This window comes from Tachypleus tridentatus, chromosome 13 (assembly GCF_004210375.1).
Source record: "Tachypleus tridentatus isolate NWPU-2018 chromosome 13, ASM421037v1, whole genome shotgun sequence".
Lineage (NCBI taxonomy): Eukaryota > Metazoa > Arthropoda > Merostomata > Xiphosura > Limulidae > Tachypleus > Tachypleus tridentatus.
The window spans coordinates 96,461,606-96,480,364 of record NC_134837.1 but is presented as its reverse complement, the minus strand read 5'-3'; the positions used below and the strand labels follow the sequence as shown (position 1 = coordinate 96,480,364).

The following is an 18,759-nucleotide window of genomic DNA, read 5'->3' as shown; positions in this document are numbered from 1 at the left end:
TAGAAAAAAAGAAATAAACAAATAAGTGTGCCAGGAATATAAAAGTGTTTTGGAGTTCTCCAACACAGTCACAAGTTGTGTTTACTTTGCTCTTCACAAACCTTTTCGAGTCCTCCAAATATGACCATTTTCCTTAAAAGGTGAAGTGCTCAGTGAGCCTTTGCAGCAGGAAAGAAAAAGACAGAGGGCAAGAGTGATTAACAGTCTTAATTGACTTTTCCTTGAAAATGAATTGAAAGTAACACCCAGTGTGATTACAAAATAATTTCCACTGCACTACTGATTTTTATAATGTTAAATTTTTTTCCTTCTCAAACTGCAAATTGTTTAATTAATTCTTCAAAGTAATCTGAATGTAAACATTACATTACATAGTGTATGTACACACAAGATATATTAGTTTATGTAGATCATGTATCAACAACTTGAAAATGACTGTACACCTACATACATAATAACTGGCAAACATATGTGAACTTTAAATTGATAATAACTAACAGACATGTACTCAAACATTAAATAAATGTACCACTTCTGGACCTAAAAATACATGATTTTGAAACAAAATGTATTTCTAAAAGTAGTGGTGGAACTTGTGATTAAAATTATTTAAACTGATAACTGGATCAGCTCATGTCAAACCAAGCACTCCAGAAAGGTTTCTGACCTTACCTCCTAAAATTGTGAAGGTAATTGGCAATAATGTTTGTGACACAGCTATAAATTTCAGTCAAGTTTCAAGTCTGTAGTTCATATGGTTTTTAAGTAAAAGGTCACAATTTCATCAAGAATGTGTCCAAGATAAGACCAATAATATAAAAGTACCAATAGCTTTTGACATTTTTAACAATACAATAAAATAAAAGCTACTGCTGGAAAGCTATCTCTATTCTAATTAAATATGCCAATTTTTCTAAAATTCAACTTTGACTCTGAATTGTCAACCTTTGACATCACATGGAATATCATGCCTCAACAAGAATGTCTAAAATAAAGGTTGAATATTAAAATTCACACAATCTGCTGGTATACTGATAGAAACAGATGTTTTTCATTATATTGTGTCATTGAAGTTTCACTGGTGATAAAATTAGTAACGACTGGAATAGAAAAACAGTGGGAGAGGATTCAGTCAGTCTCTAAAACTGTGTATAGGATCCTTCTAATACTTAATAATAGTTCAGTATGCTGATGTTGCATCATATGATAGTTATATGGATGAAAAATTGGTAAAATATTCAATTGTACTCATATTTAATGAAGCATACACTCAGTGTGGTGCAGACTTAAAATTCTGTAGTTATGAACTCCTGTCTGCTTTTACTTTCAAATGGCTTGCTCCATAGGAAATTTCACTGAGAACATTTGTGATTCAAGTTGCACTGGACAGCTCTACAAACATCTTCTAAATGAATAGCAGTTGATTGAGATATAAGTGAATGGTTTACTTGATCAACTTTTTTGTTTTTCCGAGAATTATGCCAGCTTCCAAACAAACATGTTGTTACCCAAAGAACTCAAACCATATCAAAGTGCACAAGAAAGATTTGTACACAGTATCTTTCAACATGGTGAAACAAGTACGCATGTTGAACTATCAATCTGATTCTAGATCAAAAACTATGCACCAGGAGTAGAAATAACTTTGCCCAAATTAATGTTTCTCTGCCAGTACAAAAACAGTGTCTCAACAACAATGATCACAGTTCAGTGCCATTATAGAGCAAGCAACAGGTAGGAAAACAAAGATGTAATCACAGCTGAACTATTTAATTATTTAAGAGTAAGCGTTCCATAACTGGGAGGTTGCAATTAGTTGTATTTGTTAGTTGATTTGTCAATGGGCACCTGAATTACATTTCATTAATTAATCACTATTCCACATCCCCTACAATCTATACAAGCAAAATAAACAAAAAACAGGTGTACACTATATCTTACTTTTTAAACCATTAGATTATTCTAACATGATATTCATTTTCCTATTTTCTTTTATGTCGATTTGTTCTTGCTTTAAGAAATTTTCAAATTGCTCTCAACACTATCTGCCTGGGCATCATTTATTGCATGTTATGCATGTTTGTTTTTGAATTTTGCACAAAGCAACATGAGGGCTATCTGCATTGTCAATATGTGGGGAAAAGAAGTAGAGGTAAATAATGGGAGAATATCCGAGGCAGTTTAACACTTTAGCTACATAAAGATAGGGTGACTAATGTAATCACAAGTGCCTGGGATCAGGAAAAGTGGAGGGACATGACTGTCTACACTACAAAACATGGTACTTGACAATGATATATAGTATAAAAAAAAATGAAATGTTAGTGTTTTCATTTGACTTGTTAATCAGGGCTTAAGTCAATAATTCATTACTTCTAAATGAATACAACAGTATGAACATGAGTTAAGCATTATCATGATAAATTTTTGTTCCACACACTACTAGTACATGTCTTCAGAGATTTGTTTCCATCAAAGTTGGTACTGCTTAAAAACCTTCAGTCCTTGCAACATACAAGACACATAACTGCAAAACAAGCAATCCTTCATAGTCATAAATAAAACATTATCACCTCTTGAAATTGACGTACAACCTGGAGATACAATCAATGATTTTAAATTTTTTTCTTTTATGTGTTATATTATATATACCCAGGATCACACGTACTATCCAAAAACATGGTTAAAGACAGCTAAAGAATATGGTTTTCAGTGTAACATTTTATTTCCTACATTGAGAAAACAGTGTCAACTTTTATCTCACAAATATTTCAGTAAGGTCACTTCTAAATCATTGTACCAAACTAATAGAAAAAGAATTTGGTAATTTTTACATTGGAGAAACTAGTCAACAAGTGTTTACAAGATCAAAAGAAACCATTAAGAGCTCCTTCCCTTGTGTTTAGCCATATGGCTCAAAATATAAAAAAAAAATTTTTTCAGAAGTTAAAATCACAGGCAGAGAAAATTATATAAATAGAAGGAAAACCAAAAATACCATCTTTATTTAAAAACAAAACTAGCATATGAGCAGAAGTTAAGATCTCTGAAATTGTTTTCTCTTGAAAAAAATTAGAGTTAGAGGGGATCTGATTGAAGTGTTTACGATTGTTGGGGGAACTTACAGTATTAATGCATCATGGTGAGAACAGTAGGACTAGAGGACACAAATATAAATTTTGGCAGGGTGGGAGTCACCTTCAGTTATGACAGTTTTATTTTTCTAGAAAGGCAGTTGGCCTTTGGAATGTGTTGCCTTTGATGCTGAAGAGGTAGTAAATTTGAGTTTAAGAGAAAGCTTGATAACTATATGAAAGATAAAAGCTGGCTTTGTGTTTTATTTATTTAATAGTTTTAGTTTGGAAGACAAGACAGCCCAAAGTGACTGATATCAACCTCATGGGATTGATCAAACTGCACAGGATGTGAATAAAGACCTACAGAATGATAGTAGGTTGAAAATAGCCATGAGGGTAAGGTTGGCCTATGTAACTAAATACCCTATGCCTAGTAACAAGAGTGCAGGTAGCAACAATGAGGAAATTACATTTGTTCCTTTTCTCACATCTTCTACACTGTATAAATTCATACAGTAATTAAAAATACAGCCCAATATTCATATGCTTGTTATAGCCCATCAATCTCATTAGAGAAAATTAAAACCCCATTCGTTTTTACATTTAATGTTTCTTAATTATGAAGTTTCCTTTATAAGTTATAAAAATTTTGAGATCAGTGACAACTTCATAAATTTGTAAAGGAAACTCATGCCTAGATGGCCAATAGGTCTCTTGTTGTTCCTAAACATTATTATTTATATGTTATTATGTTTTAAATAAAAATATTACCCTTAACATAAGAATAAAATACTTTCATTAATTAATCATCATTTTTATTTGATTTAAAGAAGCTAAATGTACGATTACGGCATACATGAAAAAAAAAAAAAAAGGCAATCACATGGTGGTAATTAGTCAACATAGCAATTCATCCACTGACTGAGAAAATGTCATAAAACTTGTAATAATTTTATTTGAAAAAAAAATTATTTATTTATTTTTAGAAATACTTAAACAGCCATCTTTAGAAGAGATCAATCCTATAAAATCAAGAATGATTTGAAAATTACTTAAAAAATCAAAATAATGCAAAACAAAATAGGAAAATTAATTGCACATTAGAATAATGCAGTGGTTAAAAATGTTATAACACTAAGCCCATACCCCCCTTTTTTTTTTTACAATGCTTGTACAGGTTGTAGGGGGTGTGGTATACTAATCAATTACTCAGCCTGCCAATTAATCCCTTAGCAAATACCACTAATCAATCAGCTCTAGATGCAGTATCTTCCCAAAGAATACGGAGTTAGCCGGGGCAACTAAAATGCACACTATATGCACCTTTGCGATATACCAGAACAATAACGTTATAAGGAATGGATTATGAATGAAGAACTTGCTTATAAGTATCACTCAGCCTTAATAATACACATGCTGCCACATTTGTAAAAGTACTGACATTATCAAACTGTGTCTACTACGAAATAAATGAGAATGAAAAAACATGACAAAACCAACCTGCTACTTTTGCTCAAAGATAGCACACTTGAAGAAATCACTGAATGAAATTTCTAATGGACTCTCAAAGAGCAAGGTGAACTAAGTATTATGGGTCAACTACTGAGACAATAAGAAACTCAAGCAAAGATTTTTCGATGCTCTCACTGATAACATTATTGCTATAAATAAATATGATGTTATCTCAAACAGCAGGCAATTTCTATGGATGAGAAGAAAGACAACTTGGAAGAAGAACAAGTAATTGTGATTGGAGAGTTACTTCAAATCTATACATTTCTTACACAAGACACATTTTGGAAATTTCAAGAGACAAAAAAAACAAGCCACAATGTATCCTTTTTTAGAACAGACATTCAATAATTCAAAAGTCTGAGCTTTGCTGTTATTTTAAGTTGCCAAAGCCATGACACAAATGCTATCCATTTTTTTGTGAAGATTCTTGTACATCTGAAAACAAAAAAATGGAGTGAAACATTTGTTTTGCTTTTTGGTGGTGCTGATTCACAGTAAAAAAAACTAAAACATTTCATCATAACCACGTTTTTGCATCCTACTGAACCAACATGACATTTTTCATTCCCAAACATCATGACATGTTGGTTGTTGAATGAGGCCAAACCCTCCTGTTGGTGTCCCCATCATAGCAACAGGAAGAACATACAAGTTACCAGAGAAAAAACTGCAGAAAGTAGTAAGAGTGGTAAAAAAAAGGGGTAATATAAATAGAAAAAATATTATAAACTTTTCCATTTAATTAAACTTACCTCTGTGTATGAATCCACAACCAGTATAAATCATAACCATTTATATCATGTGTAAATGTTATTACATTATCAAAAACATGAATTTAGCAAACTGTTTTACTATCCAGTCAACCCTAAATATACCACCCTTTCCAATCATTCTTAATTTTATCACCCAGGAAGTAGAATAATACAATAAAATGAGTGAATACCTCCTGATCCCATTAAGATTCCAGGCTGATTTTTTTGGTACAAACATAGAAGATGGTGTGATCTTCAGTATACAACGTTTGTTTTGATTTTCCATGTTGAAGTTTACAGTGCAGTGAAGCAAAAGAACAACAATTAAGTTTGACATCAATTTTAAACTGAGCAGAAAGACAGCTTTCCAGCACTAGTTTATTTTTATCTACTGCATTAAAAATATAAAAAACAGCCAAATGGGAGCCATTTCTCATCAAATTGTAACCTGTCACATAAAAACCATTTGACCTAGAGATGAGAAACTTGGTGAAAACTTATCTCTTCAGCACCAACATTCATGAACCTTCAATTCTGAGGGTGATTGACATAACATTACCTAACCCAACTATTACCATAAAAAATAATAATATAAAAATGATCAGGCAATTTAAAAACAAGAAGCATATGAAACAACACAAATAAATTAAAGTTCACCATTAAGATTTAATTTTTATACTTGCTTTACCAGAAAACCATTTTTATTTCAGTAATTTTGGTTTGGTTGCTATAACTTTGATACCTTTGACAATACACACAAGACCCACTGAGTCTCTTATTTATTTTCTGCCCTCCAGCCCCATATTATAGCTGTTAAATCCATCATACAAGTTTATACTGGTAGTTATATAGTGTCAATTATTAAAAGCAAATTCTAGTAACAATGAACATGTTGAAAACAAAACTGATGGTAAAATGTGTTGGTAAATCTACTTATTTGTGGTATCAACTAATGCTAAACATTTGTACAAAACCCAAAAAATATTAATATTTTGTACTTGAAAAAAAAAACGATTCCTTTGAAAACAAGTTCTCTGAGCAGAATCTTTGGTTATAACACGATGAGCACCAATAAATTATGCTAATGGTTTTTAACACTTCACAAGTTGTAATTACATATATTAACCCTCTTGCTGTGGACACATCAAATTGTACATCTCGAATTTTTAAAAACGTTACAACCAAAATTTAATTATCATAGTATATGAATAATCTAGACATCGAAATATAGTTAATAAATCAACTCTTATATCATACAAGTTTTTTATTTTATAGGGAAATATTTATTTTAAAAATCCTCAATCTCACCCTAGTGTAAGAACTGTGAGATTTGCTCTCTAGGTATCCCCTCTTGTCTAATTTATTTACCACTACTCGCAGAATTATAAAATTTAATCTATATTACTTTTTATAATAAAGTTATTACTCATGAAAACCAAAGGAAATGAGATCCCTAGTGCCACACCCACCTACCATATCCTCTCTTTCAAAAATTGAAAATAGTTCTCTCCAATGCTTAATACTATATTCTTTACAGCCAACAGAAAGCCAAAGTTTTATGTATATAATGTCTATATAGAAAACTGTCTATTTCACTTCCAGTTCAAACTACATTCCCATAGGAAACAGTGAGGAGCTTAGCTTAATTTTAATGGCTCATATCTCATAGTTAGAAAGCCAGAAAAAGCTTATTTATAGGATATTGTCTGCTTTTTATGTGTTATTATTCTATGTTCTTAGGTGCATTACTTAAGTAAAGAAAAAAATATTTAGTTTAGTAATACCATTAGTTTAAAAAAGTATGGTTGAGTTTCATTGACAGTTAACAGCAAAAAAAGAATAAATATCATTTTGCACTCAAAGCAGTCAATACTTTGATTCCACATATTCACGGAGGTTTTCAGTAAAAATACTTCCTTAACAATTTTAATGTTTTGTCTACAAAAACCTTATGCTTACAGAAAGCCTGCAGTATTTTGTGAATATACACAAAATATATTAAATGTTCCTGTATGGAAACTAAGAATGAATTTGATGTTAAGATTTAGGTCGAACTAACCAACCCCATAGCAAGAGAGTTAAATTTTAGACATTTTCAAGGAAAATTCCATATATTCCAAATTCTTTCAAAATTTATCACTTTTTAAAATGTTTCAAGCAAGATGTACAAACTTATATATAATTACATATAAAATATATAAATTCAGTTACTTTCAAGCTCATGCATATTTCTTTTCAAATTGTTTTCATAGTTCAAGTAATTATTTTCTAACATTATTTGTGTAAAGTTTCAGTAAATAAAAATGTTTTATTAATTATATTTATCAAGATAGATCACTTGATAAGCCACAATATAGTATATACTTTATAGGCAAGATTATAAAATGTTTAAGTAATTTATATACAAAATAAAAATAGTAAAATCAATTTCCTTATTACAAAAAAAAGAAATAATTACGTTCATGATAAAGTTACAATTCTGATCATAACATACATAAAAAAATTTAATAAATTTACAAAAAATTGTACATCTAATACACCAGAGTATCCAATACAAATATCTAAAGTCTAATAATTATAGTTTCGTAGAATAAATTTGGTAACAGTGCATAATTTTCTACAATATATTTTAAAATACAACTTTTTCTTGCTACTTAAAAAAAAACAAGTAGTAACCAAATAAAATACAATTCTACTGACTATTTATTCTAAAATATATCACAAATTACCTTCTCTGTCAACTGTAGTTGATGTTGTCTGAGTTTGTTTATTATAAGTCACATTCTCTTTTGGAGGAATATTAGCTTGATGGACACTAACAACACTCAATTTTGGCTGTTTCCTTTAATGAGAAACAAAACAATGCATCATAGGAAACATTTAGAAGCATACAACATGAAAAAAATTAAACACATTAAATTAAACTCATAAACAATTTATAAAATATAAATATTAGATATTATTATTATTCATTGTGGTTTTCTACAAATATATATATAACTGGCTTTTGTTGTTTTAGACAAATTTAAAATTTACACTTAAAGTATATTTTTTAACTAATACTAAATATTCAGGTGGAAATTAGTTGTTGTTTTTTTAAATTTTTATTCAAGGATGTTCATCTTTAAATTAAGTACAGGAATTTTTATTTAACACAGACATAACAGCAGTGTTTAAATATTATATATATGTTTCCCAAAAGAAACAGTTACAATATTTTTCATAAGCTATAAGCCTGAAATTCTATTTACGAATTTCTGGAAATTTCATCAGTTACAAATTCAACTTAAAAGCATAAAAACTATCACTTGTTGCTGGTTGTCCATAACTCACCATAGAGTACAGGCCAACATAATTACAGACAGTATCTATACTAAAGGTTTAATTTTTTTTTTTTTTTTGGTAGCCTTAAATGAGAAAAACTTTGAGAGTTTTACTTAAATGTAAAAAAGAAAATAAATCATAACCAAAAAGGTCTTTGAAGTTAATTTTTCTTCTTTTCTTTATGATTGTTTGCTTTTGCTCAAAGCTACACGAGGGCTATCTGCACTAGCTGTCCCTAATTTAGCACTGTAAAACTTAAGGAAAGGCAGCTAGTCATCACCACCCATTGCCAATTCTTGGACTACTCTTACCAATGAAAAGTAGGGCTGACCATCACATTACAACACCCACATGACGGAAAAGGCAAGCATGTTTGGCATGACTTTTTTCTTTTTATCTAAAACAGTAATTTTTTCCTTCTAAACAACTGAACTTCTAAGTAAAAATTACATTGAAATGTTTGTTTATTAAAATAAGCTGTCAGGTCACAGTGAAAATGATTTCTGCACAAATATGAGATAGGTTCACTTTATAGTGAGATAATCTATCAGAAAAATTATGAAGTAAATTTAAGTTTAACTACTTGACTGTGTCCGAGATAAAATATTTGAGACTCCAGTCCCCACATTATGTAAAGTGAAACAATTTTTGTGATACATAAAGCAAAAAAACAATATGTATGATTCAGTAATTACAGGTCAGTTACCAGAAAGGATCCTTAAATCAGTCAACAACTTTCCTTTGGCAAAATATCTTTCTTTTAACTTATTCACTGTGTTAACCAAGCAAAACTGACACTGAACCAATTCTCTGTACAAATAGAAAGCAAAAGATTTATCCATAAAAATATGTGTTACCATATGTCTAGTGATTCTCCTACATAAAATTAAGGTTGTCATCTCTACATATTGTCTATTTAGCCAATGAAAGAAAATTTTGTTGTTGACCTATTCTATACAATGCGTGAAGTTGAAATATCCCTGTGAGTAAAGTACATGTTATCTGGTACAGAACAGCATAGAAACAAATACAATAAAACAAACTTAACAGTTTTATTGACCCCACTTTATGCTAAAACTGCATAGAATCAGAAATCACAAAACAATTAGTGAATTTCTATATTGACTGAAAAAAACAACAACATATAGTATGTCTGAACACCACACTTTTGTTTCAGGCTTCTCATCAAGTTCACAACTGAACCTAACTTTAAAACAAATCAAATTAATGACATGATCAAGAAATGTATTAACTTTACTTTAGTCCTACACACAATTACCTCATCAGATAGATTATCTATTCCCTTTATGAAAGTATTCCAACACGCTATGCAAACACAGGTAAAAAACAAAACAGTTGCAAAATTCATAAACTACCTCTTATTTTAGGTTTCTAATTAAGAAGTTCTTTATGTGATGTTTACTACTTGTGATATAGTCTTAAAGGGTACTTCTAAGGTAACAGTTATTTTGAATTTCATTCTCAAAGGGTTTTCATTTTAGGTTTTGGAGCTTAATTAAAAATTAAAAAATATCACAATAAAACACCACCTTTAATACCTTAACACCATTAAAGATGATCAAATACATAACAAAAATATAAAATACAAAATACTATATTGGTAAAACATTAAGTGAAGTAAATGCAAAGTAGAGAAGAAAAAAGTTAAGATTTAATAAAAACCATATGCACATGCGAGCGAGCGTGTGTATTTTTGTTTTTAATAAAAAGGGAAATAGACAAAGAAAATTAAATAAGAATACATTCACACAACACATTTTAAGTTATTGGAAAAACTAAAAAATACACAAAATTTAAGACAAGCCAAGAATTCATCAAGGTTTCACTCCCTATAGCCTTAGCCCTGGTCAGCAGATTCTCCAGTGCTGTCATGGTGGTCTTAAGGTTCTCCTGGCCTTTCAAAGTTGCTCTCTCTGTGTCATCCAATTTTGCCCACAAATGGTGCATTTCTTCACTTCCTTATCCATTTGCAAAGAAGATATTACTTACTGATACAGCCAGTATTTCATAACTGTTCAGAGCACAATCAGTGCCTTTTCACTACTAGAACCTGTTTTAGTGTAGAAAGATTCATAATCATCTTTGGAGATTTAGTCAGGAGTTCAGCCCTCAGCATCCTTTACAACAAATCCTAGAGTCATTTAGGCAGTGAGGTTTTCTTCTCATCTTTATAGCTGGAACTCCTGTCATCAAGGTGGAGGCTCATTTCATTAATATTGAATTTGCAGCATGGCAGTGATGAAAAAGAAAATCCACAAATTGGTTGGCTTGTCAGCATTGCTTCTGATATCATGGTGGTCATATATGAAATGCTAGATCAGATAGTTGTTAAACCCACAGTGGCCAGAACTACAGAAGAGTCTGAACTGCCCCTATCTTTGAGAGATTTGGTCAATCTTCAAAAGGATTCAGGATCCAGAAACATTTTTCTTAGGCTTAGGAATGTAATGTGCCAGTCCATTATAGATGTGAACACATTTAACATTATCACTATCCTGCAGGACCCATTTCTTCTTCTCTGTATATGGATCCTTTACAGACAGCATCACTAGGGTCAAGGTGAAAAGCTGCTGAGTCACCTGTTAGTTTGGCTCCTCTGAAACAGAAATGGTCACTGCCAATGTAAAAACCTCTCAAGACAGTACGTCCCCAGATTTAGTTTCCTTAAGACCTAATGCTGCTTTTACATAGCTTCTAGATATTATAAGGTCAACCTGACTGACAAACATAAAAAGTTTTTGCATATCACGCACATCAGCAAGCAATGCATCTTCATCTAAGTGCCCAGCAATGGCAAGTATCAGACCATGGCCAAAATGAGACCTCAAATACTGAACGTCCAGAATTAACTGCAAAGTTAGATGAATTTTAATTAGTGAAGGATTACAGCCACAAACTATGATGCCAGGCACTGCTTGAAACTTCATATGTACTTACACATCATCTCACTTACAGATCAAGTATCCCTAGAACTGGAGAACTTCTAATTCTCCAGGTTCCCACTGATCTCTGACTGACCAAGTAACTTACTTCAGCCATGCTTTCTTCTGTTGTCCCTGCTGGACAAGTGAATACACAACACATTTTTCTTCCTAATATATGGTTTTCACATAGACAGTACCTAGTTCCAGTTAGAAAGAATAGAGTTGAGACAAGCATTTTCATGATTTAATACTGCAACCTTGGACTAAAGTAATGATAAACAAAAAGAAAAATACTTAAACTGGGTGCTAATCCAAAATGTTTCAACTTCATGACAGAAAATATTCTAACACAACCAAATAAACCTAGAGTACATCAAGTTTATATTTGTTATGATATCTGTCATGATAAACTGGCTAACAACAATTTATAAGCACAATATTTTTCTAATACACCAACATGAAGCTAAAAAAAAAAAAGAGAGAGAGAGAAACTGCTTCAAAATTGCATAAATCATCAAAGCAGGCAATCTTTCACTAAACAATGATAATGTTCATCTAGAAATCTAAGTTATGAAACTAAACATAACTGGTGAAGAGAAACAAAATCTTATATGAAAAGAATAAACATAATGTGCACACTTGCATACACAATGAACAAGTCGCCTATTATGGCCAAGTCGCCCCCCAGTGGCTCAGCAGTATGTCTGCAGACTTACAACACTAAAAACAGGGTTTCGATACTCGTGGGGGGCAAAGCACAGATAGCCCGTCGTGTAGCTTTGTGCTTAATTAAAAAAACAAAAAACAAAACATGACCAAGTAAAACTGTTGTTATCAAATGCTTTGTACCAACAGAAAATATTGTATTTACCCATCACAACATGCTTCCAGTGACTGGTTACGATTGGAATGATATTTGTACAACCTTTTACATAGTTGTATCAAAGAAACAAAGTCAACATTTAATAGTACACAATAAATCTAAAGTGAGGCTGTCCCCAGTTTCAAAATTCAATAAAAAAATTGTTTTACTTAATAATTTTACTGTGCAAAGATAAAATGTCATGACACTAGGAACAGTGTCCCTAAATACTTCAACATCTTACTACACTTCAATAAAAAAACTAATGCTGATTAAAATAAATTATATGCATAATTTGTTGCCATGATTAATTTTGTGTGTAAGCATCTACCACAGCTCTGATTAAGTAACTGATAATATATGCCACCTTTATCTCATACTCCCATGCTGTATGGTTGTTAATTCTTTCATTATAAATTAATGAACTTATATGCACATGTTTATGGGCAAGGTGTTTCTAAAGTCATTTCTGCTGTTCAAAGGACAGTTCAGAAAAATGTTGGACTCAGTGTTGTAAAACTTGGTGCATGTAAACCAAGCTAACACATAGTAGACTTTTTAAAAACTGCTTGAATATGAGTTTGGATGATGGCTTGCACACTCATGGTTACCATGTAGTGTCTCCACGATGCTATCATAATTTACCATTACCACACTACTATAATCTTCTGCTTCCTACATTTTTTCTTCATACTGAATTTCACAACACTATATCCCAGTTTCCCTTTCTGAATGCAGTCATCTAAACAGAGGAAGTATTATCTAAATCATCTTATAAAAATATACAAACATATGTTTTAATCCTATACTGTTTCTTACAGCTTGTGACGTTTCCAAAAAACATTTTTCATGACAGCTCGCAAAGCTCTACTTATGAAGTTTATTTTATCAAACAGAAAGACCTTGGTTTATTAGAAATATGCTCTCAGAAAACAAAATTTATAACTACTTTCTAATCCTTTACAACAGCAGTTTTGTAGACATTGTTAGAATACACTATCAGCTTACAGTAAAATTTTTATTTTTATTAAAATTTTTGTATTATGGTATCTTTATAATGTTGTATGACATTACATAACAAGCTGGAAGAATTTAAAGTTTAACACTAAACACACATGAAACTCTGAGTAATACTTTGTTATTCCAGATTCAAGTTGTATATTACCCACCTCCACAAGCTTGGAAAGTTTCAAAACTCAGACAATGGGTTCTGTATGATTTGAAAGATAATCAACATGCTCAGAGGATCACCATTTATGCATCACTGAACAATGCTAATGAACCATTTTTGGAAAGAATTGTTACTGGCAATAAAAAGTAGTTTGTTTTTTTTATGAGCATATTCAATGTAAAAGACCATGGCTGAATCCCTGTCAGACATCTGTCCTAACACCAAAGAATGGCTTACATCCATAAAAGGTTTTGCTTTGTGTTTGGTGAGATCTGAGAAGTGTAGTCTATCATGAAATTTTGGATCCAAATCAAACAATCAGAGCTGAAAGAAGCTGTCATCAGTTGAAATGCTTACACCAAGCACTGTTAACAAAAAGAGATACATAATGATTTTGCATGGCAATGAAAGACCACACATTGCCAAAATGACCCAAGAAAAACTTCAGTCCTTAAAATGAGAATTTGCATCTTCTTCGCCCTATTCATCAAATCATGCTCCATCTGATTATCATCTTTTCTGATCCTTACAGCATTACTTAGTTGGAAAAAGGTATGCAAATACCAAGAAACTCAAAACTGGCTCAAAATTGTTTTTTAATTCAAACCAAAGGAATTTTATTCACAAGTAATCCAAAACTTACTTAAAAGTTGTAATTATATCATAGAAAATGATGGCAAGTATTATCCTTATTAAATTTGTAATTGAAGACTAATTTTGTTCAGTTTAATAAAGTATTCAAAAAATGACAATACTTTCTCTCCAACCAAATACAATATACATTCCACCATGTTCTTTCAATTTGCCCTTGTCCAAGGTTCCTCAATAATGAGAATAATTTCCCAAAACAAAGTTAACTCATTGATAAGTGATGAATGATATCATAAATTAGGCTTCATAATTACTTTTACTATAAGAAAAAAAAACTATATTCTTATAATGAAAAACTGTTAGATAATGTTAAAATGCAGATACAAATTGGGTACAAGCTGTACCACTTTTAAGTAAACTGTTTTGAAGCAATGTCAGGAATATTTACACAGAAGTATACATTTTGTTTATTACCACTCTGCACATTCAAATGGAAACAGAAGCAAGGTGAGTACAGAAAAACAAAATTGTAGTACTTAATGCTGAATTCATATTCAAATAGAAAGCTGACATTTTTTGTTATTTAAGGAAGTAGCTTACCTTTTCCTCTCTCTCTCAAAAGAAAAATTTCATTACTGTCTCTCTGCATTTACTAACAAAATCAAATCCTCCAAATGTACTATTAAACTTTCTACAAATGTTGTTAGTTTCTAACTTTAAATACAAGAGCTTTTGATTTTTTATTGTTTTATTTTTTACAGGAACATGTTAAAAGGACAAATTTATTTTAATTTTTACAAAAACAATACTCTGAAAGTATACAATTATTCCCATAGTTTTTATTTTACTAAATAGTAAATTTTATTTTTCTCCAATTACCAATATTTAGATTATAATAGTATAGTGTAATGATAAAGTTAGTATATTTCTTCATGAAAAATTCTACTTTTATGTTCTTTGTATTAGGAAAAACAAATGAAAACGTGATAAAAGAAAATTTATATTCAAACAAATTCCACTTCATCATCTGGTATGTACAAAGAATACAAATATTCTTACAAAAACATTAAAGTTTAATTTTTAAATTGTCATTATCTTACATTTTTTACATTAAATAGTTGAAAATTAAGTGGCAATACCTGAAATTCTTTACAGGACCTGTTCCACTTTGTGTTGAAGATAAACTCTGGTCTGGAATAGGAGAAAGACTTGTATCTGGAGTAGCATTCAACGACCGTGTTACACTTCCCTCTGTAATTCAAAAAAAAAAAATCCTTATGTAATACACAGCCTTCAAAAAGTATAGTATTCATATTCACTGAATGATTTAGTGAATAATTAACATTGTAAATGTGAACTTTTGCACTCATAAAATTTCTAGACTGTCATTATTACATTCACAGCACATTAATTTCATTCTCATGGGAATGAAGTTTGTACTAGAAGAGAAATCAGCTCTTCTATACAGAAAACAACATAAGATATATTCTTTGATTGATGAAAACCTTAGCTTTCTATTGATTCTAAATGATATACTACTGAATGTCAGAGAACTATTCACAAATCCTGAAAGAGATGTAACAAGTGAATATGACAAGAAGGGTCTTTTTCTCAATTTCATAACTTTGTAACCAGACAAAATTGAAGGCTATGAAAATTATGCTTTATCTAGCAATGACAATATAATAATAGTAATTTAAGTTATACTTTGTGTTTCTTGTAGGAGTGGTAAATAAATTCAAGAAAAAGGGATGCCAACAGGAAAAAATGAAATTCCTCATTTTAGAAAAAATTCAAAATTTATATTCATATTGCCCTATGAAAATCAAGAATTTAAAACTTGTATAATATTAAAATATGGATTATTAGCTATGACTACAATTTTATGCTACACTAATTAGTATAACATGAAAAGTAGTTTAAATTTTCATAGCAAATAACTAAAATATTGTGATATGTGTAGTAAAGGATGCCTGTGGCAAGAGGGTTAAATCAGGCCAGCACTCTCCAACCACCTTAAAAGTTACTGTATTACATGGCTATTAATTCAGTCAAGTAACTTAAGAAAATTTTGAGATTGTTACTAAACTGCTCTCAGTGGTACATGAACACTCCATGCTTCCTACTATTATATCTGGTCACATCAAGGCATATTACCTGAATTCATGAATACATTCCTATTCCAGAGATGCCAATTATTTCAAATGACTGAGCCTAATAATTATAGACAGAGCCCTTTCACAGTTTTAGTCCTTTTAGATTTTCCAGAAACAAGACAACCTGGTGAACAAGGCCTCTTTTTTTCCCCAACTTGTGAACAATCGCATTGGTGTTTTATGCTGCTTAGAAAATGAGAAATTCCTATCTACGCTAGCGCTGACTGGCTGACAAGCACTGATGCGTAACTATGGATTCACCCACGTACCCAGTATGGAGAAGCACCGCACTCAAACTATTGATAGACATCGGAGATACAAATATTTTTTATTATTTCAAGCACAAACATGATTATTGCAAGTAGCCATTTGGATTATGTTATTTTATTTATCATCAAAATTTATTTGTATCTCACTAGAAATTTTCTTTTCACCCCTTTCAAGCCCTGGGGGAACAATTTATCACTTTATATTGTATAGGCCTACTTAATATATAATAATTTGGGAGTTGCAACAAGTCATAATATTTGTCTGTATGAGCATATAGTCATAATGTATACACCAAAATCGTAATGATTACACTCAAATCGTAATGGTTAGCATCTCTGCTATTCATAGGTGCAACAAGTAACATCTCATGATTAATTACTGACTGCCTCATAAACAAGCTGCTTGATAATCAACCTAAAATAGTGTTGGTTACAAACTACATAGGAATGAAAATCACATTTGTAAGATGTGGCCAATTAACAGAACACTTGCTTGAGAACCAACACTGAGTTCTCTTTACCAACAGGAAACCACATGATATCCATGAGCTCAACTATTATTCATGCAAGTCAAGCCAACTTGTAATATATACTAAATTTATAGACCTTACCATAAAATATTAATGTATTTCATATCAATAACTACCCTAGTCAGTGACAGCATTATAATACTAAAATCAATGTGTTTTTTCTATTTTTTAATGTATGTGAACCAAAATTTTCATGAGTGAGTATACTCATACAATGCAATTTTTTTGTGGATGAACTAAAATGTGTGAGTGAAGTTCTTGGGGTTAACGATTAATGAGAATCCTAAATACTAGTTTGACAGGTAAATGTGTTATTTCTTGGAAGTTATCTATTAATTTTTTTAAGTCTTAAAAATAATATCAAACTTCATCTACTGTGTTGCTTATATATATATATATATATATAGATATAATGTCACTGCAACAAAAATCTGCTTGCTGCTGAGAATAACATCTTTTATCTCTGGAATGTACTCTTCCACTTCAATAATACTGCATAATTTTATTTTTGAATTCTTAGGAATCTTGAGGTTGAACAAATCACTTGAAAAACTGTAAAATTACACATCATAGCCTGTAAAGCTGCCTCTAGACACAATAATGAAGCAACAAAGAAAAGTGTCAGAAGTGTTATCTGCTGTAAGAATGTAGAAAAGCTCCAGAATATGCAAAATGAACAGACTAACATACTTCATATATAAAAAAACAGAACCTCTTTACAGTTGCCAGACAAATGTCTGTATGTCAGCCATGGAAATAGGCCATAGACAAGGTTAATTATTTCAATTTAAGACAACACTGATGTAAATGCTCAATAGCGTGTACAATACACACCAACATGTCGAAATCTTGAAAATCCTGACTCAGAGATAAGGTTATAAGAAAGAAGACACAGAGGTATATATATTCCTTCTCAAATGATTCAGAAAACCTACATGTACACAGAAAAATTTCCAACCAATAGTGCATAGAACATAACATACATATTTTGAGAGAGAGATAGCTAATTGTTAGCACTTCAAAGAAAGAAAATGGTAAAACTATTTCAGCTCTGAAGGGAGGGTGAAGGTAAAACATCAAGCTTCCTAAAATGTTGCAAGACTGATGCAGAATTACTTTCTCAAGACTCATAATATTTCTAAATGAAATTAAAAAAAGAAAAATGTATCTGATGTGTGGTAGCTTTTTTCCCTAGGCTGTAACAATCTGAAAATACAGTTAATATTGTTCCATGAGTTTCTCACCAAAACTTTTCAAAACTTTACTACAAATATTAAACTTGTTTCGATAAAAATAAATACTATTTTGTGACACTGATTATAAATAGGAAACATATTAAACAGTTACTATTGAGATTATTATTACATACAGGATAGCATAAGTTATATAATCTCTGTTTTGGAGATCATGTTTATGATTTTATATGAACACAATTATAAACAGGCAATAGCATGCAACATAAAACATATGCAACTACATCTAGGCAGAACAGCAAGTGGGAACTTCAGGTGCATTCATGTTCCATATCAAAGAATATAAAACTGAGCTCTACAAAGTGACCTGTGTT

General features: G+C 30.9%; 1 protein-coding gene across 6 annotated transcripts in view; it reads right to left on the bottom strand.

Annotated features, from left to right (window-relative positions):
* Positions 1-18,759, bottom strand: part of LOC143240047 (cytoplasmic dynein 1 intermediate chain 1-like) — an 84,423-nt gene that overhangs the window by 48,831 nt on the left and 16,833 nt on the right. For all 6 annotated transcript variants that reach the window (XM_076481867.1, XM_076481869.1, XM_076481868.1 and 3 more), the window contains exons 3-4: positions 15,377-15,488; positions 8,074-8,186 (exon numbers count right to left, since the gene is read on the bottom strand). In XM_076481867.1, the coding sequence (XP_076337982.1) occupies positions 8,074-8,186; positions 15,377-15,488 (225 nt within the window). The remainder of the gene's footprint in view (positions 1-8,073; positions 8,187-15,376; positions 15,489-18,759) is intronic.